Consider the following 11809-nt stretch of genomic DNA (forward strand, 5'->3'; position numbering starts at 1 on the left):
TCACACGTCAACAAATATGAAACCATCAGAAACATTTACAAAATTAAAATATGAAAAAGAGATTAATGTCAGAAAACCTAAGTTCAAAGTTGGTGATATCGTAAGAATATATAGGTGGAAATCTCATTTTGAAAAGGGTTATATTCAACGATGGACGAACGAACTTTTTAAAATCGTTGATGTAATAGATACGGTTCCTTGGACTTATAAGATATATGATTTGGAAGGGGAAGAGATTTTAGGTTCATTTTATTCACAGGAATTACAAAAGACAAAGATAAATTGAAATTTTTTGACTCCGCCCACACAAAACCCAACCACATAAACCCCACCCCACACAAGCTCCACACAAACCCCACCCCACACAAACCCCACCACACACAAACCCCCCACAAGCTCCACACAAGCTCCACACACACAAACCCCACACAAGCTCTACCCATATTCATCATATTCACATAATTAGTGATTAGTTAATTAGTTCCCCACACACAACATGTTTATTTAATTAAAAAATTATCCACCCATCCACACAAGCTCCACTCATACACCCATCCACCCATCCATTTATCCACACAAACCTCATCCACATAAGCCTCATCCACATTCACCCCTCCCACATAAGCCCCACCGAAGCCCCGCCCACATAAACCCTGCCTACATAAACCCTGCCCACATAAACCCCTCCCACATAAACCCTGCCCACACAAACCTCACCGAAGCCCACCCACATAAACCCCACCGAAGCCCGCCCACACAACCCCCACCCACATAAACACCCTCCCACAAGCCCCGCCCACACAAGGTCCGCCCACACAAGCCCCACTCACATAAACCCCACCCACATAAACACCCTCCCACAAGCCCCGCCCACACAAGCCCCGCCCACACAAGCCCCACTCACATAAACCCCACCCACACAAGCCCCACCCCCTCATCCCCCTGTGCGCCCCCACCTTTGATCCACCACCTCCCTCATCCCACCCCCACCCTTCCCCACACACACATGGGGAGGGGAGGGGTGGGATGAGGGGGTGATGGGTCGTTGGGGGAGCGCACCTACCCCCCCCACCCTCCTTACCTTCATGTCTTGATCCTTTTTTTGAAATTCAAAATCAAGTAATTGTAAACAAAACAAATATAATTAATCAAAATTGAAAATATTAAATATTCATTTGCGAGAATGTATAATCTTTCCCAGCAATCTTCTTCAGATGTCTTGTGATTTCGAAACTCAGACACCATATTCTGTTTTGAAACAAAAAGTGGATAATAATTAGCTTTTATAAAGATAATTACATGGTAATATGAGTAAGCCTGGTGTTGGTTCTAAGTTCAAGCCTGGTTGACCACTGAATTAACACACCAGGAGGCCGACTCAGCCTGTCATCCTTCCAAGGCCAATAAAATGAATTCCAGTGTATTGGTAAAACCGCGTCCAAACTAATGATGCAACCAACATAAGGCGACATTCCAAAGAGAGAGTGATATTAATAAAAGAATAAATAAACAAATAACTAAATAATAATTCAGAAACATTTACCTCCAGAAAATCATGTGTTGTACCAGATTGCTTCAACAGCTTATGTTGTGTGATCGAGCTGAAAAAAAAAAATAATGAGTCAAGGGTATAGATGGAGAGACAGACAGAGGTAGGGAGAAAGACAGACAGAGGTAGGGAGAAAGACAGACAGAGAGAGATACAAAGAGACAGACAGGGAGAGATAGAGAGAGACAAACAGACAGGGAAAGAGACACACACACGCACACACACACACACACATGCACAGACACACACACACACACACACACACACACACACACACACACACACACACACACACACACGTGTCTCACCATTGGTTTAATTCATTCGAGATCAGAGGCCGTGATAAGACTTCGTACCAGTCATTATAAATGTTTTTAAATTCTCTTATAAAATCATTGACCTCTTCAATAAGAGCATTCATTTGATGCACCTCATCGTGATATGTAAACTCCACTTCTTCCAAGGACCTGCCAGGAAAAAATATATATTTTCGCATTATCACGATTTAATTTATAATCAATTGCTTCATCGTTCAAAGAGGAAACCATACACAAACTTACCAACTTTGTAGTGAGCTGTTATCTTCATCGGAAGAGAGTGAGTCCATGTCTCAGTTTTTTTTACCATTGGTACAAGATGGTAAAAAGATCAGAGGCCGTGATAAGACGTCGTGTCAGTCATTAAAAATGTTTTTCAATTCTCTTCTAAGATGATTGACCTCTTCAATAAGAGCATTAATTTCATGCACCTCGTCGTGATATGTAAACTGCTCTTCTTCCAAGGACCTGCCAAGAAAAAAAAAAATATCAGAATTATCACGATTTAATTTATAATCAATTGCTTCATCGTTCAAAGAGGAACCTATACACAAGCTTACCAACTTTGTGTTGAGCTGTTTTGTTCGCGGAAGAAAGATCGCTCATGTCTCAGTTGTAAAAATGAAAATCCCGTCTGGCAGAAACTTTGTCTGGCGAATCACTTATAAGGCAACGATGAGAAGATTGCTTAATCATTGGGTGTGGCCACAGGAAATGACGCTTCGGGCGAGACAGCTTGGAAAATAACTGGGCGATATATTCTCAAATTGTATGAATCATTTTTAAAACATACTTAAAATGCCCTAAAATGATTTTGATTAAACTTATGTTTAAAAGCCTGTTTGTGTTCTGAGATAAAATAGAAACACGAGGCCTTGTCTCACAGAATAGTTCCTATTTTTTCACAGCATGACTGTCCAAAAACACTTCCTCATTCACACAGCACGACTGTGTCAAAAAAAACACTTCCTCATTTTCATGGCACGAACTGAAAACATTTGAAACAAAACTTTTTTTATGGCGTGGTTTATGCACAAAAATGATTTGCAACTCGGGCGGTGGCCAGATGAGATCATTAAGAGAAGTTTATCATTTCGTAATGGCACAAAAGGAGTATCTTAAAAAATATAAAGATTCAAATGTTTTGTTTTTCAATATTTTAGATGGGGATTATTGTGCAAAGAAAATGAAACTATTGAAGGAATTTGAGAATGAACAAATCTTTATAGGTTCAATGAGTGAGCTAAACAATATGCATCGGTTATTTGATAAAGAGTGTCCCGAGGCTTAGACGTTTCAGATATTTCTTTCGAATCACCTTTAACAAATCACATTACCACTTTAGTACTTGAACAAATCTTTATCTTATTGCATGGATTATTTGGAAAAAAAAAGTGTCCCCAGGTTAAAAGGGGAGACAAATAAATATACCTTGGGATAAAAAGGGGGTTTATTTTTAGGGAAAAAAAATATGAATCGCTGAAAATCCCCCATTCATTTACATGGGGAAAAGTGAGCCAGAACCAGTATATTCACCCTACTGTGGTCGCAGGCTGCCTATGCGGTGATAGCACTGCCCCTGAATCTTAAATGTGGGGAAGAAACCCTGGTCCGTCAGGTCTCTGTCTGCACCAAAGGATGTCATCATGAATGAAGCATTGTACCACCAGATTGGACTGCGAAATCGCTTTACCTCTCGCGTATCCTTTGTAAGCAGCCGACTCAATACATCTGGTGGTTCTTGCAATGACTCCAGTCTAACCTTTCCTCCAGTACAGAACATGGCTGGAGCCTAACCTGGCCACTTAACGGCCCTGCAAAACTCGCAGACTTTGTCCATTCTGACAATAGAGATGTGCGCATTGCTGCCGTAATCCTCAGAGAGGTCATAGTTGAAGGCGGCCTTGAGCCACTCAATGTTTCTCGCAGCAGTGGCAACTGTCCTTGATGTCCTGCCAAAACCTGAACCTAGAAAGCTGGAACGTGAGTTTTGTGCTTCTCTCGCCTGTCGGTGTGACGCTCTATTTGCAGTTAGGTGACTCTCTCTCTCTCTCTCTCTCTCTCTCTCTCTCTCTCTCTCTCTCTCTCTCTCTCTCTCTCTCTCTCTCTCTCTCTCTCTCTCTCTCTCTCTCTCTCTACATCTGTCTCTCTCTCTCTCTCTCTCTCTCTCTCTACATCTGTCTCTCTCTCTCTCTCTCTCTCTACATCTGTCTCTCTCTGTCTCTCTCTGTCTCTCTCTCTCTCTCTCTGTCTCTCTCTCTGTCTCTCTCTCTGTCTCTCTCTCTGTCTCTCTCTCTGTCTCTGTCTCTGTCTCTCTCTCTCTGTCTCTCTCTCTGTCTCTCTCTCTGTCTCTCTGTCTCTCTCTCTCTGTCTCTCTGTCTCTCTCTCTGTCTCTCTGTCTCTCTCTCTGTCTCTCTGTCTCTCTCTCTCTGTCTCTCTGTCTCTGTCTCTCTCTCTCTCTCTCTCTGTCTCTCTCTCTCTCTCTGTCTCTCTCTCTCTCTCTCTCTCTCTCTCTCTCTCTCTCTCTCTCTCTCTCTCTCTCTCTCTCTCTCTCTCTCTCTCTCTCTCTCTCTCTCTCTCTCTCTCTCTCTCTCTCTCTCTCTCTGCAGCTGACTCCACTTGCCTGGCTCTTTCATGAGCAGATCTATCAGCAGTTAGACGACTCTCTCCCTGTAGCTGACTCTGCTTGCCTGGCTCGTTTACGGGCAGATCTCTCGGCAGCGAGGCGAGTCTCTGTATCTGCAGCCAATTCTACTTGTCTGGCGCTTTTACGACGCTCTCTCTCTCTCTCTCTCTGCAGCTGACTCCGCTTGTCTGGCTCTTTCATGAGCAGATCTATCAGCAGTCAGACGACTCTCCCTCTCCACAGCTGATTCTGCTTGCCTGGCTCGGTTACGGGCAGATGTATGGGCAGCTAGGCAAGTCTCTGTCTCTGCAGCTGATTCTGCTTGCCTGGCTCGGTTATGGGCAGCTCGGCAAGTCTCTGTCTCTGCAGCTGATTCTGCTTGCCTGGCTCGTTTACGGGCAGATCTCTCGGCAGCAAGGTGAACATCCCTCTCTGCTGACGTCTCCTGAAGAACAAAAAGATTTGCGATTTTACTTGTGAGCTCCAACTACGTCAAAATTATAACCGTTCTTGAAGTAAGAATTGGGAGACGTGTATTATGAAATGGCACACCTCTGAATGCCTATGTCGCTGTTGCCGTGCGCGTGCAGTTCGAGAATTCAAATTTGTTCGCTTTCGCAGTGGCATAATGTTTTGGATTTCAAAGCTGTTATAACAGGAGGAGAATGTGTATGTTTAAAAAGTCAACGAATACGAACATTTTGTATTTCAAAAAACCCTCGCGTTTTAAACCATGAAGCCTTTTGTTGCGATTAATACGCCAGCGCACTGTTCGAAAATAACATCACGTTAAACCACCCTCCAATAATTTTTATAGAAAGCCACTTAGCGCATCCTGGAGCTGTATGTTAGGTCGATATGTGTAAAGTTTCATCAAGATCGGTTCACTGGTCTAGGAGCTTGTTGGTTACAAACAAACAAACAGACAGAAGGACTGCCATTTATGTAGTATGTTTCTTCAGTTCAATAATTTAACTCTTTATGCCATTTGTGACTTCACGGAAAGCACAATCGAAATGATATACAGAAAAGATATGATCATAAGCAGGTAACGGCAAGTCACGGTCACTTGTCCAACTCACAATACCACGAGATATGTGGAAAAGATATGTGACCTTGAGCAGGTCATGGCTTATCACGGTCGCCTATACAACTCACAAACCCGCAAAATGTGCGGAAATATATGGGACAATAAACGACCCAAATCCAATTACCTTCTTCTTGATGCATATGTATGCACATTGTTAAAAGTAAACTAGAGTGGGAGCACTCGGGAGAGTGCAAAACCTCTGCTGCCAATACTGCTGCGTCACTCAAGTGAACCTTATATCTTATTCATTAAATATGATGTCAACGGTGCTGACAGTTATAGTTCTTTTCTCCTACATTTTTTTTTGGGGGGGGGGGTTGAAAATCACTTAAAACATGTAGAAATGCAAAAAAAAAGAAATCGAAATTTTGTTGAAAAAAAAGTTCCAAAACTTTTTTTTCTCTAACAATTATTTTTTTGGGGGGGGGTTGGAAATCACTTAAAACATGTAGAAATGCCAAAATAAAAAATTTTTCTCCAACAATTTTGGGGGGGTTGGAAATCACTTAAACCATGTAGAAATGCAAAAAAAAAATTCTCAAATTTTTTTTGGTGAGGGGGGTAACAATTTTTGGGGGTGTGTTGGAAATCACTTAAAACATGTAGAAATGCAAAAAAAAAATTTCTCCAACAGTTTTGGGGGTTGGAAATCACTTGAACCATGTAGAAATGCAAAAAATAAAAAAATTCTCAATTTTTTTTTGGGGGGGGGGTAACAATTTTTTGGGGGTTGGAAATCACTTAAAACATGTAGAAATGCAAAAAAAAAAATTCTCTAAATTTTTGGGGGGGCTAACAATTTTTTGGGGGGGTTGGAAATCACTTAAAACATGTAGAAATGCAAAAAAAATTCTCTATTTTGGGGGGGGGGTAACAATTTTTGGGGGGGGGGGTTGGAAATCACTTAAAACATGCAGAAATGCAAAAAAAATTTTTTATTCTTTTTGGGGGGGGGTGACCAAGTCCAAATTTAATGGCATGATCCTTGGACCATACCTAACCCCCCACCAAGTTTCGTCGAAATCCGTCGAGGAGTTTGTCCGTAATACTGTTCACAAACAAACAAACAAACAAACAGAAAGGGGTGAAAACAGTAACCTCCATCCATCTTTGAAGATGGATGGAGGTTAATAATAACCTCTGACAAATTTCAAATGACACGGTTTCATCTCTGCTTGAGAGAAATGCCACACAGCTATTTGAGCGGTGCATAGGTTAACAGACCGTTGTCTCAATCGCTGAGGCCGATCTTCACAAGGCCATAACACCAATCGGCTCAAAATCCTTTTAACTGTCTTTTAGGTAGTTTTACAATGAAGGAAACCCGTAAAGGGAGTGCATAGCAATTATGAATATGACGGCTCCGAAGCATCTTTGTCTTCACATCGCAGGGAGCACCAACATGGTGGCCGTAAGATTAAAATCTGTCTTCAAGCTACCTCACCACCCAAAGTCCTCAACCACACAAAACACCCTCCTCTCCCTTTATTCCCATTCTTCAAAGCAAAAGAGAAAATTGTTAAACCGTCATTACGTATTGATTCATTATCTCATTGAAATAGTGGAATATTTATCTCTTCAAGCCATTAACTCTATTCCCAGAAAGTGTTATCTAAACAGGAAGTAGATGTGTCCGACAGGTCATGGTTTATTACGGTCGGTCGTTTCTTTCCATGTAATTTCATTAGTGATGATGAGGAGCCTAATTGTGTAAATAAATATATTCTTTTTGAAACATCTTAAATATGCATTGAAGTTACAATTGTGAGTGAAGTCAGGGCATCTGGCCAACCAATCGGTGGTAAGGATTGATACAGACATGGACGAACAAGTGTATTATCATACAAGATATAAAGTGGGGCACAATGACCCATGCCTATGGATATAAAACAGTACAAAGGCACTTAAATAAATCAAAATGTTCATCAATCAGGACGTAAATGATGTTCTTTGTGGCGGACATTCTCAAACCGAGAGTTGTCTGTGTATAGTAAATAGACTTGTCACTGTTAGGAGGATGGTACAGCATGCAGACAGGAGTGCTAATGGAAGGGAAAGTGCAGCCCAATGGATTCCTGGAGGTTTGCAGGGAATGAGAGCAGTGCACAGACAGTAATAAATGGAGTTCTTGATATAAACTGCAACTCTGCCACCAGGGAAGGTGTCCATGCCTGTCAAAACGGAAGATACATTAGTCAGATAATGACCTCAAGGAATCGGGGACATCCTGTGAGAGGAATGCTTTTGTTAAGGAGAGGTCAGGTTTAGCAACAGTAGCTTGGATTGAGAAATGTCAGATTTGGGCAGAGGCCTCAGATGTTGGAGGTCCATGCATTTTGGGACAGGGGAGGAGACAGAATTGGCAAGGTGAGGAATATGTAGGGGTGAGAGGAGAGTGGGGGAAATGTGGATTGGGGAGACACAAAGCGTAGGAGCTGGGGATCTTAAGCAACGGCAGGAGGACACTTCCATGCAGGAGATGATGTGGGACAGGGTACTAATGTGAGGGGGTTAACCACCATGAGCCCACACTCACCGCAAAACAGGTTTTCAGGACCCCAAGGTCAGCAAAATGAAGACTAAGACTGAGATTACAATTGGGGATGGAGGTGAGAGTGATTAAAGACATAGACAAAGACTGCATGTGAACGTAATGTCATAATGGGAAACAGGACAGGGGGTTGTGAGCAATCCAGGAATACAAAATGAAGGGAAGTGGAGGAAGCAATATGAGAGTGACACTTGGAAATGAGTATAGAGGAAAAATAAACATTTTACAATTTTCATTTAAAAGATTTGAGTGGGGGGGGGAGACGAGAGCAAAGAGGTTTTGTGCAGAAATGGTCTTGAGAAAAGAAAAAACAAGACAGGAGAGGAAGGGGTTGGGAATGAGGCTGAAAAGTGTGAAGGAAGGAAGAGAGCTCAAATTCAGATGGTGTTCAACATATGGACAACAAAGGAACTATGTAGATGTAACCCTCAAGCAACCATGATCTCTTTCTGCCTACCACAGGAGCAGCAAATAAAGGCAGCTGCCCGACGAGGCGATCGGCATGCTTGCACTCAACTCGCCCGTTCCCTTACAGCACTACGCAAACAGTCCGGACGCCTGACCACTGCGTCTGCACACACTGCAGCTACTGGAACCCATGTACAGATGGCTGCGTCTAACGTGGGCCTTTGTCAAGCAATAGCTACTACGACCAAGGTGCTTTGTTTCCATTTGCTGCTTTTCCTTGACATGTGCTTGAATGCAAACTGATTAATTTGTTTGTGAACAGTTTAAAAGTTGCAATTCCCTTGTTGGGAGTTGATTGGTTTGATTAATAATTACCTTCGAATTCCTTGTTCTGACAGACAATGGGGAAAGTCAATGTGCAGATGGACCCAAGGAAGACAAAACAGATGATGCAGGCATTTGAGAGAGAAAATACAAAGTTAGAGATGTCTGAAGAGCTGGGTAAGGGGTGCCACAAGTGCATATTTGATCAATTTTTTTAAATCCTTTTGGAAAATTTCAGCATTTCAAAAATAAATAACTTTAAACTTCAAAAAAAAAATCATACCCAGTCGGTATCCATGATCTGTGTTTCTTTTCACTTGATACCATTGTGTGTGGGACGGGCAGGGGAGGAGAAAGAAATAAATAATTGAGCAGTTTTTGCAGGTTATTGAATGTTCCATCAGTTTCAGTGAAAACTGTCGTCTGTCTTTGTGGGTTCATAAAAGTCACTTGCATTTCACAGCCAATAAAGAACCCATAAGACATGGCTGCCACCACATATACCGTTGAGAAATTTGCTGTCGTTCCATTTCCTGCTTCAGTGCATTTTTTTTAACACAACAACATCAACTTGTTGTTTCGTATGCAACCTGTGGCTGCTGGTTGCATCATTTTCTGGAAGCGTGGCTGTGCCACTGATGCAATGCCCCTGTTACCAGTAAGCTGACAATCATTTCACCAACCTCAGCTGAGTCAACTGACCTGATGTTATTTTAATGACATGACAGGGGCTCAAACTCAAGACCCTAAGATCTTAAGCCAGCCACCTTAACCATTAAGCCAACATCTGGCTTAAAACATCAACTGAAAACTATTGATAATTAAATAATCTACTTCACAATTTGACATTTGAGGTTTGTTTCATTTAATATCGGAGTTCCCAGAAAGGCCATGGTGAATTGTATTGGGTTCGGCTTTGCTCGAATTTGTAAATGTTGTGTTGGAAAATTCCTTTTGGTTCAATAAATCTATTCCTCTGATGTCTGGTTTTACTCCCACTCACCCCCCCCCCCCCCCGCCACCTCCTGCTTTGTAGTAAACGACTGTATGGAGGAGGCTTTCGCAGACTCGGATGAGGAAGGGGAAGCAGATGCCATTGTGTCTCAAGTTCTAGATGAAATTGGAATTGAAGTTTCTGACAAGGTAATTGAAAATCTTTAACTTGTCCCTTTTATTAAGTCATCCTTTCTGGGATGTGATTTGCAGTGTGCTGGGGAGGGCGGGTTAGTTGGTCAAACTTTTTGAGTTGCGATTGCAATCCCAAGTTCTTATAAAACTTGATGGATTTCTGTGCTGAGAGCAGGCCTGGTGAGATTTTGGAAAGCATTTATCATGGTTTATGGCCAGTCCTTCCTTTGTCAAAGTTTTTCACCTTTTGTTGTTTTTATTTATTCCCTCCATCGCTTCTCTCCTGTCTTTTTTGGATGTGGTAGTCATTCTTTTAAAACAGTCACGTCTCCAATAAACAAGTTTCACATATTTCTGCAAAATGGATGATTGGTGTGTTTAGCTGTGCAGATTCATCGAGGTCTGTGCTGAAGGTTTATAAAACTAAGTTTGAGGTATTTAAAGTTTAAATTTTAGATTGTAATCAGATGCATTCATTTCCTCCTAGATTAATTTTTTTCTGACATGGTAAATCTAATTTATGAACCATCACAGAGTACGATCTCAAATAAAGATGCTGAACACAACAATATATTTTTTTTATTCTTACACCACTTTTTTTTAACCTTACAGATAGAAGTTAAACAAAGCTCCAGTAACTGCATGCTTTGTGTATTAATGATTGGAATTTACTTTTGCACCTACAAATTTATCCTCGTAAGAGATGTCCGAGTTGAAAAATTGTTTATCATGAGAGGCATGGCTGAATGGTAACTGCTGTGACATCATGTGAACCTCAAGTATTAGAAAAATGGCAGACCGTCAACCAATGACAATAGCAGATTGTATTATAAATGATCATTTGCAAAGACTGTTGATGGTTTAAAAAAATAAGTCCTACCCCCTTCCCCTCTTCCACGATGAGTAACCAAAGTTGTAGTTGATTTGGCAAAAAAGTACAGTAGAGGCAAGTTACATAGCCCCCAAAAATAGGGCCTTTTAGAGTGTTTGTATTTTGTCTATGTGCATGTGCGTGTGCACGTGCCAATCAAACATTGTCCTTCAGAATGCACATTAAGGAAAGCTGGCTGAATTGGCAGTTTGCAGTTACTTGGTTGCCTTTGTAGATCCTGTGATGGTGTGGCAGGAAAGCTGAGAGGTATGTGCACTCACCAAGGACCTGTGCAGCCTGGGCTTGAATCTCGACCCAGCTATAAACTGTCACCCTGGTGTTTCTTGGGACGAGTGATTCGTCAACATGTGCACTATCCCTTGGATACGTGTGAAAACTGGGCATCCTGTCCGGTCGCATTAGTTGATTGTTGTTCAATACCCCCATTGATGTCCTTTACGAAGAGTTGTCAAGTTATCGCTGACATACTGAACAAGTTACAAATTCCTGCCTGGAGGACTGTGGATAGGAAGTGGTCTGGGTCTGTTCTTCTAGGAGGTTCCCTGATGCCAAGTTACACTGCTTGCTATCTTAGTATATTTGCGTCTGGGCAGCAGCAACAAATTGACAAGTTAGTTCAAATATTTCATCTGAACATCCTCCTTTGGATACAAACAGCAACCGATACAGATCTTATGTTCCCTTTTGCAAAGAGTTGGCAATTGTGTGGCAGTACCCTGGGCAAATTCCAAATCTGCTTCATTTGTGCCCAAACCCAGAAGGTAGATGGGTACCAATGGGTGAAAACATCCACTGAAAATTATTGATAAATGATAAAGTAAGAAGGCAGTGTCACACCCCAGTACCGAACTGTTGAGTGTCAGAAAAAGTATTCCAATGGCTCAAGTGAAGTGGGAATGAAGGGCATTATGGGGTAGGATCAAC

The 11809-nt window shown here is 41.8% G+C and overlaps 1 protein-coding gene and 1 long non-coding RNA gene across 2 annotated transcripts in view; one reads left to right on the top strand and one right to left on the bottom strand.

Moving 5' to 3' along the window:
- CHMP2B (charged multivesicular body protein 2B) overlaps window positions 1-11809 on the top strand; it is a 58012-nt gene that overhangs the window by 44838 nt on the left and 1365 nt on the right. The window contains exons 2-4 of the mRNA XM_085852210.1: window positions 8596-8790; window positions 8940-9042; window positions 9902-10008. Of these exons, the coding sequence (XP_085708336.1) occupies window positions 8596-8790; window positions 8940-9042; window positions 9902-10008 (405 nt within the window). The remainder of the gene's footprint in view (window positions 1-8595; window positions 8791-8939; window positions 9043-9901; window positions 10009-11809) is intronic.
- Window positions 7235-11809, bottom strand: part of LOC147014315 (uncharacterized) — a 27544-nt gene continuing 22969 nt past the window's right edge. The window contains exons 3-4 of the long non-coding RNA XR_015050728.1: window positions 9149-9181; window positions 7235-7753 (exon numbers count right to left, since the gene is read on the bottom strand). This is a non-coding gene — a long non-coding RNA (uncharacterized LOC147014315). The remainder of the gene's footprint in view (window positions 7754-9148; window positions 9182-11809) is intronic.

Source organism: Eptatretus burgeri, chromosome 13, assembly GCF_056783735.1.
Source record: "Eptatretus burgeri isolate ZD-2024b chromosome 13, Ebu_testis_v1, whole genome shotgun sequence".
In the NCBI taxonomy this organism is placed as follows: Eukaryota; Metazoa; Chordata; class Myxini; order Myxiniformes; family Myxinidae; genus Eptatretus; species Eptatretus burgeri.